The sequence below is a fragment of the Podarcis pityusensis genome, assembly GCF_964106645.2.
Source record: "Podarcis pityusensis genome assembly, chromosome: Z".
Lineage (NCBI taxonomy): Eukaryota > Metazoa > Chordata > Lepidosauria > Squamata > Lacertidae > Podarcis > Podarcis pityusensis.
In genome coordinates this window covers 9,844,138-9,862,646 of record NC_138044.1, presented here as the reverse complement: position 1 = coordinate 9,862,646, position 18,509 = coordinate 9,844,138, and the positions used below count along the sequence as shown (strand labels likewise).

Below are 18,509 nucleotides of genomic sequence, written 5' to 3'. Positions count from 1 at the left end.
GCATTTTTATCAGGCCATAATACTATGCTATCTGCATGAACACTATTATCAACATTTTTACCAATAAAATCATACCACATGTCAACAGCATGCAAAGATATTAAGGTGCCTTTCCCATACAATATCATCCAGTATATATTACCTTTGCTTCTTCTCTGGCCATGCAAGGATTGACTCCCGTGGCTGCCCATCTACTTTTGTCAATGAATTAGAACGATGCCGTTGATCTACAAATATATATATAGATATATATATAAAGGATGTTGGACAAATTTTCAAACACTCTTGATTTTAATTATTTTATGCTTTTACATTATTATTACAGAATGTCCACTTAACAAGATTTCACCATTAGAGGGCAGTATAAAACTGCTGTCATATATACCATAGCTCAAAATTGTTGCACTATTATGACAAGTACACATGTTTTTAAGCCTAGATATCGTGAGTTGCTGATTGGCATTGAAAACTCATTAATCTAAGTGGAACTCAATTCCAAATAACCATGCTTAGGACTGAAGCCTCAGTAGTAGTTGGTAGGGGGAATTCTTGATATAAAATGGCCAAGTACAGCTGCAGCCAGAGTTTCTCTACCTTATACATAGGCATAGTATGAGTAGAACTGTGAAGGTCAGAAGATTGTTCCACATCAGCCCAAGCAACACCACAAAAGGCATTCACTATCAAAGTTATTTTCTCTGCAAATGGTGCTCAGATTAACCAAAACTGCTCATCCTTCCCCTACCAAAATACTCACAGCAACATCCAACAATCTAGAGCAACAGCTTCAAAAGTTTGCTGTAACCACAAGGTACCCTGTCTGGCTTGGGAAAAGGAATAGAGTTCTCAATGACTGAATCACATGGGTGGGAGGGGAAGGAAAGGAAACGTAAGTCAGGGCCCACTACTATCCCCACCTCTTTCCTTTCTCACAAGTGAGATTAAACTAGCCACACTATTGCCTGACCCAGCTGCAGTTCCAGAGACTCAGAGACCTGGTGGGGCAAACTCAGTTGCAGTGTGTTCTTCATCCTAACCCTGATCTTTCAGTAATAGGAGCTTTCTATTGTCAACTTCAGAGGGACCAAATACCCAAAACTGTGATCTGTGCTGTGGCTATTACTTTTGCATCAAGTTGTTCACAAGCAGGGGTGCCAACTTGAATAAATTATTAGGGGGTCCAGGTAAGCCCCACCTTGCATAACTGATCACATGATGTGGTGCAAGTACACCATTTGAATAGAAATGCCCATCAACTATGGGGGGGCCAAAGCCCCCTCAGCCCCTAGGAGTTGGCTCCTATGTTCACAAGAGAAATAGGTGCCTACCTGAACTGTCCTCCCCCTGCAGGGACTTCTGTTGTTTTTGTCTCAAAGGCAGCAATGGATGGGATGGGCTGAAGGCAGGGTTTCCTTTTCCGCTATTGTTAAAACACATACACACACACACACACACAATTAATGAGAGGTTTTTTTGCAAGAGAAAAAACAAAACAATAGGAAAAACACACATTACTACACAACACCCATCATCCCCCCCGCCCAGAAATGCCAAAACAAAGTAAAAAAATTAAGCCAGTCAACAAGAGTGACTCACAACACAAAATTGTACCAGCTACCTGAAATTAAGAGGCTATGCTTAAGCCAATGAACTACATTCTTAAAAGGAAACCATATTTAAAAGGAAAAAAACAGAAGGAAAAGAAGGAAGGAAGGAAGGAGTAAAGAGAAGGGTGAATAATGAGACTTAAGTCTCAAGAGCCCTTTACAGAACTTAATTACATCCCGACTAGGAAGATTCAAGTTATTGAAACTTTAAAGCTGTCTTACTGTACATAATGTGTTACTGAATAACTAATAGTTAATGTAGGAGACATTTGAAATTTACATTAAGAAGCTTTCCGTTTACATGGATGGTTAAAAGGACCCCATGAAAGCTAGAAAGAAGCCTATAAATGACAGAACAGACTCAGTCGCAGAAAATGGTATCTTTTTCATACTGGATGTGCGATTAGCTTACAGATTTTTGCAAAAGGTTCCCACCACAACCAGTGCCTGAACAGACTGAGAATTGTACTTCCTTGTTTCTTACATTTCTTGCTCTTGAATACATTCCTTTATTATTATTTTTACCAAATGTGTATCTCTTAAGACTCTGCCTAAAACTCAACTAGAGTTGCTTCTTCAGACACGCATGCTCTTAAGAACCATATTAAAGATGCTGCACTGGGAGGTTGCAACAGTTGCCCCTCTTTATTCTTATACAGAGCTTTGGAGGGGAAGGAGAGAAGGGGGCTGAAGCACCAATGCACAGGAGAGGGAAAGAGATTGACTCTGACCACCATAGCTTCTCACAGCAGGGGACTAAAAGACCCAGGAGACTCTCAGCCACAGAAGAGACTTGGGTTTATAAGCAGCACAATCAAGATTCGGCCATCCAACCAGAACTGAGTTACATTTTCCATCACAAGCAATGTATCGTGTATCAGTGGCTTTCAAGCACTTTCTCACCAAGTTTATTCATGCAAGTGGGAGGAACCTAATGCAGAACAAAGAAAATGTTGCTGCCTTCAGTATCCCAAAAGTCTACAGACCAAACTGAAAGACAACGGAGGCCTCATAGTATGTTTTCATTTCCAAAATATAAGGATCCTTCAGTAAGCCTGTGTACCTCGCCCAAACCAAATAATATAACCTGTGGAGAAAATCCACACAGCTGCCTAATTTGAATTGTTGGAAGGAGGAGGGAATTAGTCTGCTGGACACAATTAAAGGTAACACTAGTAATAGGCTGTAGCTCCCAAACTGGTAAGGAAAGCAAGACTGAATGTAGAGATAGAAAGACAGACTTACAGATACTCAAATTCTTCAGGATGCAGGGAATACCTGTTGCAAGACTCCAAAGGGAGCTGAACTGGGAGTTGTACATCAGGTGAACTGGAAGCAGCTGGATTCACCATGAAACTGCGTTTCGTTGCGTTGGAAATAGGAACAGGCAGGCGGCTACTCTTCTGCTGCAACATTGTTTTTGCTGCACATTCATTTACAGTGTTAGTGTTGCCTTAAAAATGAGCTACCACCAATCAAGAGCCCTAACAGGCACTCTCAAAGTAAGATTTTATGAAATTTCTTGCCATTGCAAATCATCAGTATCATAATCCAATAAACTCAGATAAGCATATATAAAATTCACAGTAATCAGATATGTTTTGAACAGCAAATTGGCAGAATGCCTATTAATAATGATTCTGAAACTTTTTAACAAATTTACCTGCACTTTTATATATATACATAAAGTCAACTGTTTTAACATTCCCAAAGCATAGTGGCAGTCCAGAAGTGGAGGCAGTCAATGATTGCAAAAGGATAGGAGATGAGCTAGGGATATAACAGATGAAGGATGGGAAAGGACCATAAAAATAGAGTGTTTCCATGAGACAAGGATAAGGAGCCAATTTTGGGGGCTATTGAAGACTACAGAATAGAATGGTTAAGGAGTGCAGAAAGTGACATACATCCAGCCCATGGAGCACAATGCCAGTCATAACAAAATAAAATGTTCTTGTGCAATTTTCATCCATTTCTGCAGGACCTGCATAGGGCTATCTCTTAATGAATGGTGCCCCATGTTAATTTATGGGCAGGACAATGCCACTTCGATTTCCTGAATCAGACCTCAATATATTTTAATCAAGTGCCAAGAGTTTCCAGACACCCACTGCCACCAAGTACTGGACCAAGTGTAGGAATACTTAACAAGCTGGACTCACTGCATACTAGGTAGGGTAAGCTTGTATTTTGCCTACACTTTAAAAAAGAACTAAGCTCTAGTCTGGAAGGATAAAAAAGACACTCATCTAGCAACTCTCTGTGCATCCACTAGAAGACCTAAGCTTCTGATAATCAAGCCTGGAGACGCACAGGAATGCCACACAGGCTAACAAAAAAGTGCTTTGATATAAAACGTTCTAGCCACATCAGTGAAATTGTCTTCTGTAATCTGCATAGAACTCTAACCCAATGGTTGCTATTAATTTGATTCTGATTTGATTCTAGAATGTATTTTAATTAATTGACTGTGCGATTTTATGTACACTGTGCTATTTTTACGTGTTGTTAGCCGCTCTGAGCCCGGCTTTGGCCGGGGAGGGCAGGATACAAATATAATTTTGTTGTTGTTGTTGTTGTTGTTGTTGTTGTTGTTGTTGTTATTATTACTATTATTATTGCTACAGAAGTTCAAAATATCTCACCATCTTTTACTTCTTGGAGGTCCCTGGGCTGCACGAAGTCTGGCTTAACATTCTCAAACCACCAGAATAATTCAGCAATGAAGACCATCATGTTGGGCTAGAAAAAGGATTTTAACATTAATAAGCTATCTACGTGTCTTTTAAAATTTGGGTGAATCCCTCCATGCCTTACCTTTAGGACCAAAGGTGCATACAGCATGTCCTCCAGTGTGAGGTAAAAACATTTGCTAAGATATTCATTTGAGAATTCCCGAAGCAGCTGGATGTTATAGATACTGTCAGCAATCGATGTTACCTCTTTTAGGCAGATCTCTAACCAATGATAAAAGCATCAAGGATCAGTGTCACAAGGAAGCCCAATGGATTAACCCTCAGCTCATGCAGTTATCATGCAGGAAAAAACAGTCAACACTTTTCCCAACAGTGCTTTGCTTCAGCCTATAAGTCAAACTACAGGAGTGGTATTCAAAGACAGCACAGGAACTGTGCAGCTCAAAGTCCCAACAGCACACTAGGGGCAGCCTTTGCCAACCTGGTGCCCTGCAGATGTTCTGTACTAAAACTTCCATAAGCCCTAGCCAGCATGGAGGACACTGGGTTAGCAAAGGCTGCACTAGGGATACTGAGGCCAATTTGTATCAGCATGGAGATATTCTCAGCCGGGAAAGATAAAATGAGTATCATGGGCATGAGAGAGGGGAAAGTGATAAGTTAGAACATGTATAAGGGTGGTAGTTTCTGGATACAACGTGCCCATACTTAGATGTAAGAAATGTGATTCACCATACATTATACATATTCAACCTGGGCTCTTCCTAATGAATGCCACTTCTCTAATCCCTTTGCATCAATCTCTTGGGTTGATATACATCAGTATTGCATGGAGAACAAGCCTAGAATACACATCACAACTCCCCAAAGGTGGTAACTTGGAAGCAACAACCTTGTTTGAGAAGCAGCAGCAGCATTGCCATCCTTGTTTACATGCCATCATAGATACACATAATAAGCAAAAAGGACAGTTAACCAGGGGTTTGAGCCAACCAAAGTGAAGGATTTTTGTGTAGCTAGTTTCAGATATATTTCTAAAAATGTGCTCCCACTGCAAACAGTAGGACTAAAAGTTATTGGATCATTTAAATTAGATTATAATGAATACCGCAATTAGATTTGTATAAAGCTATTTTGGTAAATCCGTAACATTCTACTCAGACATTAGTTAAAACTAGGTCACTTAGAATTTCTTATCCACGTACCATCTAGCTTCATATGTTCAGGACAATAATAATGTATCACAGCCAATAAAGCAGCCCCATCACTGCAGTCCTTCATCAAATCTTCAAGCAATGGGAAAAATGGTAACTGCCTATTTGAAAGGTGATCTCGGCGATAACGTACCTAATAGAGGAAGGCAGAATTTGTCACTGTAGCAAAGCTACTTGTCTTGTCATAATTACAGTATGAAGCAGTGATGTTACGATTGCCATTCCTCAGCTTGATACTTCTCATAATTCATCACTGATCTTGTGATCTGATATTCTATTGCATTGGTCGGCTGACCATAATAAATAGTCTACAAAACTACAAACTCAATTCCTTGAGGCATTTTTAGTTGGTTAAACTGTACCTAATTTGAAATAGTGATACCAACCCACCAATCCTAGAGAAACAGTGAAGCAAAGATTAAGTCTGGTAGACCCAAAGTTTTGTAAGCTGAGTTACAAATAAATCCAACAGGCAACCTGAAAAACAATTGGTACTTGTATTACAAGGCTCTTCTTGTCAGACTCCATTCCACTACCGGCATGCACTAATTTTATGTAATGAGTTGCTGGCATAAACAGATATCATCTGTTCTTTGGTTCTTCTGTGCTCCAAATCAATAATTGCTTTAGCACACAATAGTCTTTGACAGTGTATCAAGAGTACTCTGCTAGCGAGTAAAATTACTTGCAAGTTTAATAAGCAAAGCAGCACCTCAGTAAGTTCCCACTTCAGTAGCAGGGATTTCAATATATTAACTAAAGCCTAAGGCTACTGCATAATATAGCATAAAACAGATCCAACTGAAGTTGTTACCAGTCTGACAGAAAGCATTTTCACTTATTGTGCTATAATCCTAATATTCAATAGATTGCACGGAGACTGTATTAAGCTACTAAATCACACAATAAATAGTATTTGACTAAATACCTTTCAGTTCTATACCACTACAGTATAGTAAAAATATTTCATTATTTTTATCTAAACTATACTACACAATACACAATACTGCTAGCTAGCTACTTAAGGCCATATCTATGTATGAAACGTGTATATATTTGAGGAAAGCATAGGCTGAGAAATTATTTCTGCAAACAAGTATTACTTGGTTACAAGTTCCAAAGACAGGGAAAAAGCAATGCAACAAAATTAGTTTTGAATTATTCAGTTCAGTTTAATTTAAAGTTTTCCCAGCAGGATAATCAAAGCTTTGTCAAATATCAATATTAGTATTATACAAAAAAGATGCAAAAGAAAGGTATATCATACTAAATGAGCAAGGGCCATATAAGATGTGTTGAATTAAGAGATTTATAAATACAAGATGCAAGTTGCTTTTCCCCCAGCCTGAAGCTCTCCATAAATATGTAATGCAATGTGAATCATACTGTACCACACGAGCATATTCCACTGGTTCCAGCATGCAGTGCGATAGGGCATGCATCAGATCAGGCTTACACAAAAAATAGCAAGATACAAGATGGTAATCAGAATCATATAATAAATTCAAGCAAGTTGACACCCATTAAGTAGTGAATATGATTATTCAATCAAGCAGATTACTTTACATAGTAAGGTGATCTGGTTAGTTTAAAGCATACTTCCCACCTTCATCTCCCCACTGCCTAAGCAATACCAGAAGGATGACTTCAAAGCAAACTAAGTGTTACTAAATTGAAAACCTTGGTTTTGAGCGATATCTAGCATTGCCTTCATTCTGGAAGCTAAATCCTACACAATTTTAGAAACTATTACAAGCTAGGGACATTTGCTCTCACTTAAAGACTTTCTGCGGTATCCAATAAATGCTTAGGATGGCATCTGCTGTCCATGCACCAGGAGCTCTGGCACAATGATGACAGCAAGGAATGTTATGCTAGTATCGCAAGAGCATGCCAATGCAACTTGAATACGATCAAGGGCATTTGGCTACCAGCTTTGAACTGGTTAGCATAAAATCAATAATATCCATATGGTTTCAGGACTGCAGCAATAGTTATTCATTTATTTCAGAAAAAATTTATATAGCTTAAAACAAAAAAACCCTCAATGTGGTTCACAAAAAGAATTTACAAAATGTAAGACCCATTTAACAGCTTTCCCCCCTAATTACTATTTCAATTATCACTGTCAGAAAAGGGCAAAGAAATACTTGATATAGCTTAATATTCCATCACCAAGACTGCCCACAACCAGACTCTCCTGAGCATTTAAAGCCAACTGCAGGCGCAAATCCAGAGTCTTCCCTTAGCTGATTAATTACATAATCAGAACAACAAATGAATCAAGTTACATGCCTCTAGAACCAAAATAAGAATCCATCATATCCACAGGAATGCAGAACAGAAAATACTGAAGATTTTGTTTTGTTTTGTTAAAGTACTAAGCATCTATACCTTTGAGACAAAATATTAATAGTAATGGAATCAAGTGGCCATGATGTGCATGAGCACAAGAAATAAAATTTGCATTGTATAGGAAACATTTTAACAGCACCCTGCCTAAAGCTCAAATGTGGAAGTCAATCCTCACAACCAGTGCTTTTTTCTGGGGGGGACGCAGGGGTACGCATACCCCTAAACATTTTGTGAATCTAAGTTTGGCCTCATTGAGGGGCAGTATTTCAATATGAGTAGGAAAATGAAAGGACTCCTAAACATTTTTTTTAGAAAAAAAGCTCTGCTCACAACCCATTTTCTAAGACATACAAGCACCAAATTACTTTAAACTGACCAGCTTCACCTTAGCACTGCATAAAAGGAGTTTTCTGAACAGGAGAACAGTAACACACAATCAGTAGATTGTTCCTAATGTTTGACTGATTTCCTTGCTTCTCCAAATTAAGATTTTGAATCCCCAAAATTCTTAAATGCTGTATAGTGATGAGTATGCTGTACATACAGTATGTTGGCTCATGTAATGGAATCTACATTTTTTTAATATAAAAAAATCCTTAAGCAGAGAGTATATTGTAAGTTGTGAAAGCAGCATTTTAAATGGAAGCGAACACCAATAAAAGAATTACTAAAAGCCATGGTTTTGCAGATGACAACTGTCACATAGAATTAATTCACTTACAGGTACTAATTTCCAATACCATTTGGAAGGAGACTGCTCAGGAAGCAGGGAAGGGAATGTGGGAACAGGAGAGGAACATCAGCAGAGCAAGTTATAAGCAATACTTAAATGCACCCAATCCACAGACACTTTCATATCATGGTAGGTTCTTGAAATAGTAGTAGGCAAATACTTGAGCCAACAGTATCCTCAGAAGGAAATGCTAGCATCAAATTAAGAAGTCTCATAGGCAGTTATTTAAATGCTTCCTTCTGCAATAAAGGATACTGAAAGAGTTTTTTGCTCCGCACCAGTTAACATCATTACAGCAGTATTTAGTGCTACTTAGCTCAGTGCAGTTTGGCCAAAACATTCACAACAAATCAGACCAACTTTGAAGTTATTTATATTTGAGGAAAAACTTCCATTCCCCAGTAATGAAAGTGTAGCATTTATTAACAATTTTTAGTGCATTGAAATAATTAAAGGGAGAAAAGAGGGGAAGAGTTGCACATGTAACACTGATAATTCTTTTGACTATTTAGCACATGCTTTATTAGTACTTGAAAGGGTTCCTGAATTTCTTCAAATCAATGTGTACAGCAAATATGATCCTGAATAACTTCACAATAAATCCTGAAAGTAATATGTTACATTATAAATATTATGAAAATACAGCATTGACATTTTAAGAGATGAGTAAAATGCAGGGTACAGACAACTACTCTAATCCAAAATACCAGAGCAGCCTCCAAATGCACAGGCTTCCTCATTGACTTTGAAATCAAGGAACATCTGGGCACACATGGGAAAAGCACAAGCATTTGGAAGCTCAATACACACATTGACCTGCAGTTATCACAAAGAATGCAGGGAAAGGAAACCAGAAGCATTGCACACAGTACAGAATTCTATGTAAATGAAGTGCAAGACAGCTTACAACCGCTTACTTGGTAAGCCATCCTACTTGGCAGCTGAAAAGTAATACAATATATTTCCAAGTAATATACATGTGAATAAACTAAAATCCATGATTCATCTAAAGTGTCTTTTACCTTTTGGTGACCTGGGCTTTCCAGTAAATGCTGTTTTAGTTTGACCTCTTTTTCTGTTATCTCTCTCATTTTCAGGTTCACCTAAAAATAGGGGAAAAGATAATGACAATTACATACCTTTCCCAAAAAATATTTGTACTGCTTCAGTTCAACTGCCGTTTGCCTGATCAGTCTTCTATGCTTCTGAACTCAAACCAGAGGAGGAACAGAGGCCACCCATAAAAGTATTTCACATGCTGATGATCAAAATGGTACTGCACTCAGTTTTTCCTTGCATTATCTTAAGGCTCTAGGTGCTAACAAACAGTAGAAAACATTTCTGCTTTCTAGTACATATTACAGACACCCAAGTTAAGGCAGGTATCAGGAATTCCAGCTTCAGGGATTTGTCCAGTCAGTTCTCTCCCACACTGTGCTTGTTTCCTTTTTCAATGTCTTCCTATTTTTTTCTAGACTCTCCCCTCTCCCAACCAACTATTCTCCAAAGACATGGCACTGCAAATGACTCACAGCCAACAGTCTAAGAATTTAAGAACCCTGCACTAGTTTAGATCAAAGGTCCATCTATTCCAGCATTCTGTTCTCACAGGGGCCAAGGAGATGCCTACTGGCAGCTGCAAGGACCTGAGCACAACAGCAATTCCCAGCAACTGGCATGCAGAAGCCTACTGCCTGACACTGGAGGTAGTATATGGCTATCATGAAGGATAAGGTTAATATCCTTTTAAAGTTCTCAACCTCAATGCACACATCCTCCACATCTTGATTTCTACACTATCAGTGCAAAATGGGCACAATCCAGCTGAAGTGAGGCACCTTTAGTGTGAAAAAAGTCCTCTACACAAAAGCTATGTTTAGACTTAAAGACCCCAACTGATTTACTTCACATGTATGACTTCCAACCTATTTTAAAAATTAAGGCCAATCTCTGGTTTCATATATAATCATTTTCAAAAATAACAGTTTTAAAATTAATTTTGAGAAGTGGATTTTCACACTGGGTTGGCACAATAAAGCAGAGTAGCTGTGTGAGCTAACCTGTGTCTGAACAATGAGTAACTTTTATTGGAGTCCTCATAAATAAAGCCTCCCACATTGGATAATTTTATTAAAGTCCCCCAAAATCATGTTTGGTAGCAAGCAGATCCTTTTCACTATAAAACAATAAAGACTGAGTGGATATGAGTGGGTAGAGGTGCTTTCCCCATCTCTCATAATACTAGAACATGGGAAAGTCAAGAACAACAGAGGGAAATACTTCACTTGGTACGTATCTAAACTGCTGAATTTTCTGCCACAAGATGTGATGTGATGACCGACACCAATTTACAAAGCTTTCAAACAAGAGAAGCCTTTTCCTCCAAGAATTTGTCTATCATGGACTACTAGTCATGGTGGCTGTGTGCTACCACCAAGATATCCTGTAAATCAGTTGTAAGGGAACAACAGTGGGAGAAGACTATTGTCTTTGTGCCCTCCTTGTAGGTTTCTTGGAGACCTCTGGTTGGCCATTGTGGAAAACAGGAAACTGGACTAACTAGGGATACCTTTGGTCTTATCCAGTAGGGCTGCTCTTATGTCATTATGGTCAAATGAAGAAAAAGCACTGTTTTATTAATTTAGACTCTTTTAATATAAAATATGTTTATGCTGATTACTCATTGTTTGATGGGGGGGATAACTTTTATTAATAGTGCAATGACTACTGAATACTATTTCCCTACAGGAAATGTATGCAATAGAGTTCAAATCTACTCACATCTAAAGATGCTGTTTTACACCATTGTTTTTTACCTTATTAATCCAGAATATCATTGCATCCTCCAGATCATAGGGCAATTCCTTTGAGGCACTAAATGTAGAAAAACATTTGACACTTGCAACCACTTTCTCAATGCTGATCATTTCCACAGTGTAGGCCATCATGAGGGCATCAATCATTGCCATGTGAGGACTCTAAGGAGCAAATAAGAACATGTTTCATTCAAATATATTTGAAGAAAGCAGGGGATATTTATTTTTTTAAGTTGGCTAATTAAAACAGGCTACAATTGAGGAAGCTAAGGTGAAAAACTCTGAAGGACAGAATGGGTACTACGGCAAAGAAAAGTTAAGCTTTCTTTTCTTAAGCTAACCATTTTGATTGGCGCACAGCTGAGATCCAATTCAGACACAGGTGTATCATCGCTCTCCATGACGTAAATCCCTTTCCGAGACAGAGCCTGGATGACCGACTGGTGTCCCTGCAGAGCAGCCACCTGATCCCCTTTCAGAATGAGGCTGCAGACACGGCAGTAGAGCTCGCTGGACAGCAACAGCTTGATGACAGGTGGTTTAATATGTTCTTCCTCATACTGATCTATATAAAATGGGTCCTTCAGTTCATCTGGGATGTTATCTGAAAGAAAAGAAGAATGAGGTCTAACAAGGGGGTTCATTATAAGCAATACAAAAAGCTCATTGAGAACAGAGGCAAAACACACGCACACACAGTCAGAAGCAAACTACTTTCATAGAATCATAGAGTTGGAAGAGACCACAAGGGCCATCGAGTCCAACCCCCTGCCAAGCAGGAAAAACACCATCAGAGCACTCCTGACATATGGTTGTCAAGCCTCTGCTTAAAGACCTCCAAAGAAGGAGACTCCACCACACTCCTTGGCAGCAAATTCCACTGTCGAACAGCTCTTACTGTCAGGAAGTTCTTCCTAATGTTTAGGTGGAATCTTCTTTCTTGTGGTTTGGATCCATTGCTCCGTGTCCGCTTCTCTGGAGCAGCAGAAAACAACCTTTCTCCCTCCTCTATGTGACATCCTTTTATATATTTGAACATGGCTATCATATCACCCCTTAACCTCCTCTTCTCCAGGCTAAACATGCCCAGCTCCCTTAGCCGTTCCTCATAAGGCATCGTTTCCAGGCCTTTGACCATTTTGGTTGCCCTCCTCTGGACACGTTCCAGTTTGTCAGTGTCCTTCTTGAACTGTGGTGCCCAGAACTGGACACAGTACTCCAGGTGAGGTCTGACCAGAGCAGAATACAGTGGCACTATAACTTCCCTTGATCTAGATGCTATACTCCTATTGATGCAGCCCAGAATTGCATTGGCTTTTTTAGCTGCCGCGTCACACTGTTGGCTCATGTCATGTTTGTGGTCAACCAAGACTCCTAGATCCTTTTCACATGTACTGCTCTCAAGCCAGGTGTCCCCCATCTTGTATTTGTGCCTCTCATTTTTTTTGCCCAAGTGCAATACTTTACATTTCTCCCTGTTAAAATTCATCTTGTTTGTTTTGACCCAGTTCTCTAATCTGTCAAGGTCGTTTTGAAGTGTGATCCTGTCCTCTGGGGTGTTAGCCACCCCTCCCAGTTTGGTGTCATCTGCAAATTTGATCAGGATGCCCTTGAGTCCATCATCCAAGTCATTGATAAAGATGTTGAATAAGACCAGGCACAAGACAGAACCCTGTGGTACCCCACTAGTCACTCTTCTCCAGGATGAAGAGGAACCATTGATGAGCACCCTTTGGGTTCGGTCAGTCAGCCAGTTACAAATCCACTGAGTGGTAGCATAGTCAAGACTGCATTTTACCAGCTTCTTTACAAGAATATCATGGGGCACCTTGTCAAATGCCTTGCTGAAATCAAGGTAGGCTACATCCACTGCGTTCCCTTCATCTACCAGGCTTGTAATTCTGTCAAAAAACGAGATCAGGTTAGTCTGACATGACTTATGTTTCAGAAATCCATGCTGACTATTGGTGATCACAGCATTCCTTTCTAGGTGCTCACAGACTGTTTAATGATCTGCTCCAGAATCTTCCCTGGTATTGATGTCAGACTGACTGGGTGGTAATTATTTGGGTCCTCTCTTTTCCCCTTTTTGAAAATAGGGACAACATTTGCCCCCCTCCAGTCTGCCGGGACTTCGCCTGTTCTCCAGGAATTCTCAAAGATGACTGCCAGTGGTTCTGAGATCACATCTGCCAGTTCTTTTAATACTCTTGGATGCAGTTCATCTGGCCCTGGAGACTTGAATACATCTAGACTAGCCAAGTATTCTTGTACTATCTCCTTAGTTATTCTGGGCTGTGTTTCCTCTGCTGAATCATTTGCTCCAAATTCTTCAGGTCGGGCATTGTTTTCTTTATCGGAGAAGACTGAGGCAAAGAAGGCATTGAGGAGCTCAGCCCTTTCTGTGTCCCCTGTTTGCATTTCACCATCTTCTCCTCTGAGTGACCCCACTGTTTCTTTGTTCTTCCTTTTGCTACGAACATACCCATAAAAGCCCTTTTTGTTGCTTTTAACCTCTCTAGCAAGCCTGAGTTCATTCTGTGCTTTAGCTTTTCTGACTTTGTGTCTACACGTGCTGGCTATTTGTTTGAATTCCTCTTTGGTGGTTTCCCCCCTTTTCCATTTTTTGTACACATCCTTTTTTAATCTTAACTCCGTTAAAAGTTCTTTAGATAGCCACCCTGGCTTCTTTAGGCACCTTCCATGTTTCCTTCTCATTGGTATTGCCTGAAGTTGTGCTTTTACTATCTCCCTCTTAACAAACTCCCAGCCATCATGAACTCCCTTTCCTTTTAGTATTACTGTCCATGGGATCTCACCCAGCACTTCCCTAAGTTTTATGAAGTCGGCTTTCTTAAAGTCAAGAAATTGAGTCCTAGTATGCTTGGCTGCTCCTTTCCGCTGTATAGTAAACTTCAGAAGAGCATGATCACCCGCGCCTAATGATCCTTCCACTTCTACCCCACTAACCAGGTCATCAACATTGGTTAGGACCAGATCTAAAATGGCTGTTCCTCTTGTTGCTTCTCCCACTTTCTGGACAATGAAGTTGTCTGCAAGGCCAGTGAGGAATCTGTTTGACCTTATGCTCTTGGCTGAGTTTGACATCCAACAAATATCCGGGTAATTGAAGTCCCCCATTACTACTATCTCCCTTCCTTTTAAGTGCTTGGCCATCTGTTCCAGGAAGGCATCATCTATGTCCTCCGTTTGGCTTGGGGATCTATAGTAAACTCCCACAATGAGGTCACTGTTATTCTTCTCTCCCTTAATTTTGACCCAAATGCTCTCACTTTGGCTTTGAGGTTCTAAATCTTGGATCTCTTCACAGGTATACACATCCCTGACATATAACGCCACTCCTCCTCCTTTCTTGTCTGGTCTGTTTCTCTGAAATAGATTGTATCCCTCCATTATTACATTCCAATCGTGGGACTTATCCCACCAGGTTTCAGTGATGCCTATTATGTCATATTTAGTTTGCTGTACCAAGAGCTCAAGCTCATCTTGTTTATTTCCCATGCTTTGCGCATTAGTGTACAGACATTGAAGTCCATTAATCATTCCCCCATGTCTCTTATTTAAGGATTTTTTCCTCCCACCACTAGGTCTGCGTGCTGTTTGCTCCATTTGGTCTATGACATTTGGATGATCATCTTCATCAATTGATAGACTCCTACCTTCAGGAGCACTGTCTCCCTCCCCCACAATAGTCAGTTTAAAGCCCTCCTGATGAGGTTTCTGAGATTTTTGGCAAAAACATTCCCCCCAACCGTTGTGAGGTGCAGCCCATCGCTTGCCAGAAATGCTTTCTGGCATTTAAGAATATTAGAGAACATAGATGAGCAACTTACTATAGTAGCTGCAAAAAAATTATTTCTTTCCCAACACGTCCCTTTCTGTGACCTTGGGTGAACTGGCTCTACTACCCTCGGTCATCCAATACCTCAATGTGAGCACCTCCCCCATTTCCTTTAACTTCCTCCACAAGACTCTTTTCTTTTTCCAGGAAGTTCTTTTTGTAACCAAGCAAAAGTACATGAAATTGAAGTAATCACATATTATTGCCTCCATTTCTCCCCTTCCTCTGCTTTCCCTGTGTCAATTTCAGATTGTAAGTCCACTGAGGCAATGCCTTGTTGCAACTGTTCTTTGTAAAGCACTATGTGTGTAGCCAGCACTATATAAATAATAATCTATAATGGTTAGCAGAACATACATCAGGTTATTTCTGGTCATCCTGAACCTCTCATAACCACAGAACACCTCGTCAGGAAAGAGTAAAAGCAACCTAACCTGAAACCGTAGCCAACAGTATATCGATATTATTCTTTTTTTAACAGTTTAAATGTTTTACAGATTGACAAATTCAAATAATAAACTTTATTGCACTATGATAACTTGATATCTAAAATGTACATTTAAAACACTAACATCTTTTAAATTAGCATACTGCTAATGACACCAGAGATACTCACTGAAAGTTTGCAGTAGTTTATCAATAGCTTTGACATGCACACAACCTTTTTAATTTGATGTAACAGAGAGTGCTTCCAGACAGGGGCTTAATTTGCCATTGAGTTGCTGAGACATTGCAAACAGGACATTGGCAGCAAGGGTTTTTCCACTTACTGGATTTCCCCTGGAAAGGGTAAATCCGGATTAATGGAGGTGTGGGGAGAGTGTGTACAGTACTCATATTTTGATGGGGAAGTTAGAAGAAACCTGCATGCATGAGGAACACCAATCCAAATAATACATACGCACCAGGAAGCTCTCTAAACACACTTAACTGGAAGCAGGTTCCATTGAACTCAGCAGAACTTATTTCTAAGTAAAGGCTTGATGTGAACTAGCAGACCTCAACCACTTTACAATGTCTTCAAAACGTTTTATTTCTATCATACAGGATTCTTCAAGCCACCAAGAGCAACACACCATTTGCGTTTTTTGCATGTTTATTAGACTATCACTATGTTATATATTTCTGCCTCACTAGATCAGAACAATAGAATCTGACCATTTGAGGCCTCAGGAGTAGTATATATAGTTTTTATATACTGCACTCTTGCAAAATATCAAGGCAGTATACATAAAAAACATGTAAAAGCAACACGAAACAGTTACAGCAACTAGCACAGCATTCTAAGGATTGGTGCTATACGATTCCACTTAGCTACACAGCTCAGCAACCTTGTAGCCATGTTCTGCACTAACTGCAGCTCTTAATCTAGCACTCCCCTGCTCTCTGCTGGTAAAGGTAATCAGCAACCAAGGCTTTGTTGATGCCATAACCAGGCCCAGACTGAAATTGTTTCAGATAATCTATTTCATCCATGAACATCTGCAATTAACCAGCCACTACCATCTCAATTACCTTGTGCCTCAAAAGGGATATTCACAACTGGGCAGTACTTCTCAAAACACCTCAGGTTCACATCTCCAAGATGGAGGTCAGAGAGAGAAAGGAGAATCCAGCACGTCTTTCCTATAACACTTGGGAATGACATGCTGGATTCCAGACTGACGGTGTCAAGCACAATGAGTCACTCTGAAGACAAGTCTCTGGAAGGGCAAAAAATGAGCTCCTCACAGGTGTTGGGTGCCATGATGATGAAGTTTGATGATGAACTTGTAGAGAGCAGTCTTGCCAAATCATCCAGCCAGGCCAAGAACTCCAGTGGGGTGGAGTCAGGGCACTACTCTGCCAATGAGCCTTCTTCCAGTGACAAGAAGAAGGTGTCCAAATCTGCACAAGTCACTCCAAGCCCAGCTCCAAATCCCAGCATCACCAAGCAGATGATGAAGAAGTGCAAGCAGCCTTTGAAGGTCACCAAGGATTTGGGCCGCTGGAAACCCACTGATCTTGCTGTTGATCAGCATTGTGTTTCAGACCATGACTTGACCTCTTTGCACTTGGGGGTTCAACTGCTGTTTTAATCTGCAGGAGATCCAGAAGAGGTGGCATGCTCTGCTCTATAACCCTGTGATTTCAAAGCTGTCTTGACAGGCCATGCAGCAGTTGCATCCAGAAGCCATAGTCTCTATGCAGAGTAAAGTGCTCTTCAGCAAAGCAGTGGAGCCAACCCACCATGGATACCCAGAGGTTTTCTACCCCTCCTGCACTGCCAAGATCCTACCAACACACTGGAAACTAATGAAGCAGTACTACCTCTTGGGAACATTGCAGCCACTGCCCAAAGGGGATCAGGTGCTCAACTGTCTCATGCCAAATACATGATAGATGACAGCAAACCAAATGATATCTGAGATGAGGTGTTGGAGCATGAGCTGACCAAGGCAGACTGGAGACAGAAGCATGAACTCCAGCAGCTGGAGCAAGAGCTACATAAGTGGCAGGTGCTTGTGGACAGTATAACAGGAATGACTTCCCCTGATTTTGATAACCAGACATTGGCTGTGTTGCGTGAAAGGGTGGTGCATTATCTTAGGCACTCCTGGGGGATCACACTTGGCAGAGCCATGGAAGATCACACTTGGCAGAGCCACCAAAGACAATCAGATTGGTGTGGATCTAGCACTGCAGGGGCCAGCCTCAAAAATATCCCACAAGCAAGGCATCATCAAGCTGAAAAACAATTGTGACTTTTTCCTGGCAAATGAAGACCAGCGACCCATTTACGTGGATGGGCACCCTGTGTTTTGTGGCAGCAAATGGAAACTCAGAATTAACTTGATGGTGGAGATTGCTAGCTTGCTGCTTGTCTTCCTCATCAGCCAACACCTGATTGTACTTACTAAGGCAGAGGATGCCCAAACTGCCCATCTCTGAGGCCTGGATCAAATCAAAGGTACCAGTGGGCCTGTGTTTGGCTTTTCACACCCCACTCCTTTTGCCAGCAGAGACCACCAAGCTTTCTGATGACGACGATGCAGCTTCAAAGATCCTACACTTTCCTAGGCTAGGACTGAAACTTCTTGGGGGCCTTTCTTTTGCAGAGGAGGAGGAGCTCTGCTTCATCAATCAGCAGATCTATGTATGACAAAAAGAGCCAAGCCTTAAACTAGCACCTTGCTTGCGTGGTGTGTGGCTAGGCTTGTGCAGCTATTGTGCTTGATTCTCTTTG

The 18,509-nt window shown here is 40.5% G+C and overlaps 1 protein-coding gene and 1 pseudogene across 8 annotated transcripts in view; one reads left to right on the top strand and one right to left on the bottom strand.

Annotated features, from left to right (window-relative positions):
• CAMSAP1 (calmodulin regulated spectrin associated protein 1) overlaps positions 1-18,509 on the bottom strand; it is a 42,287-nt gene that overhangs the window by 9,812 nt on the left and 13,966 nt on the right. For 4 of the 7 annotated variants that reach the window (XM_080990781.1, XM_080990783.1, XM_080990780.1 and 1 more), the window contains exons 3-12: positions 11,763-12,025; positions 11,422-11,583; positions 9,628-9,708; positions 8,594-8,626; positions 5,509-5,650; positions 4,425-4,564; positions 4,253-4,349; positions 2,853-3,030; positions 1,329-1,420; positions 143-227 (exon numbers count right to left, since the gene is read on the bottom strand). In XM_080990781.1, coding sequence (XP_080846907.1) covers positions 143-227; positions 1,329-1,420; positions 2,853-3,030; positions 4,253-4,349; positions 4,425-4,564; positions 5,509-5,650; positions 8,594-8,626; positions 9,628-9,708; positions 11,422-11,583; positions 11,763-12,025 — 1,273 coding nt within the window. The remainder of the gene's footprint in view (positions 1-142; positions 228-1,328; positions 1,421-2,852; positions 3,031-4,252; positions 4,350-4,424; positions 4,565-5,508; positions 5,651-8,593; positions 8,627-9,627; positions 9,709-11,421; positions 11,584-11,762; positions 12,026-18,509) is intronic. The other 3 variants (XM_080990784.1, XM_080990785.1, XM_080990786.1) reach the window with 3 other exon arrangements.
• LOC308468169 (microspherule protein 1 pseudogene) lies at positions 16,959-18,355 on the top strand (annotated as a pseudogene). The gene has a single exon. The product of its transcript is annotated as a microspherule protein 1 pseudogene (transcript).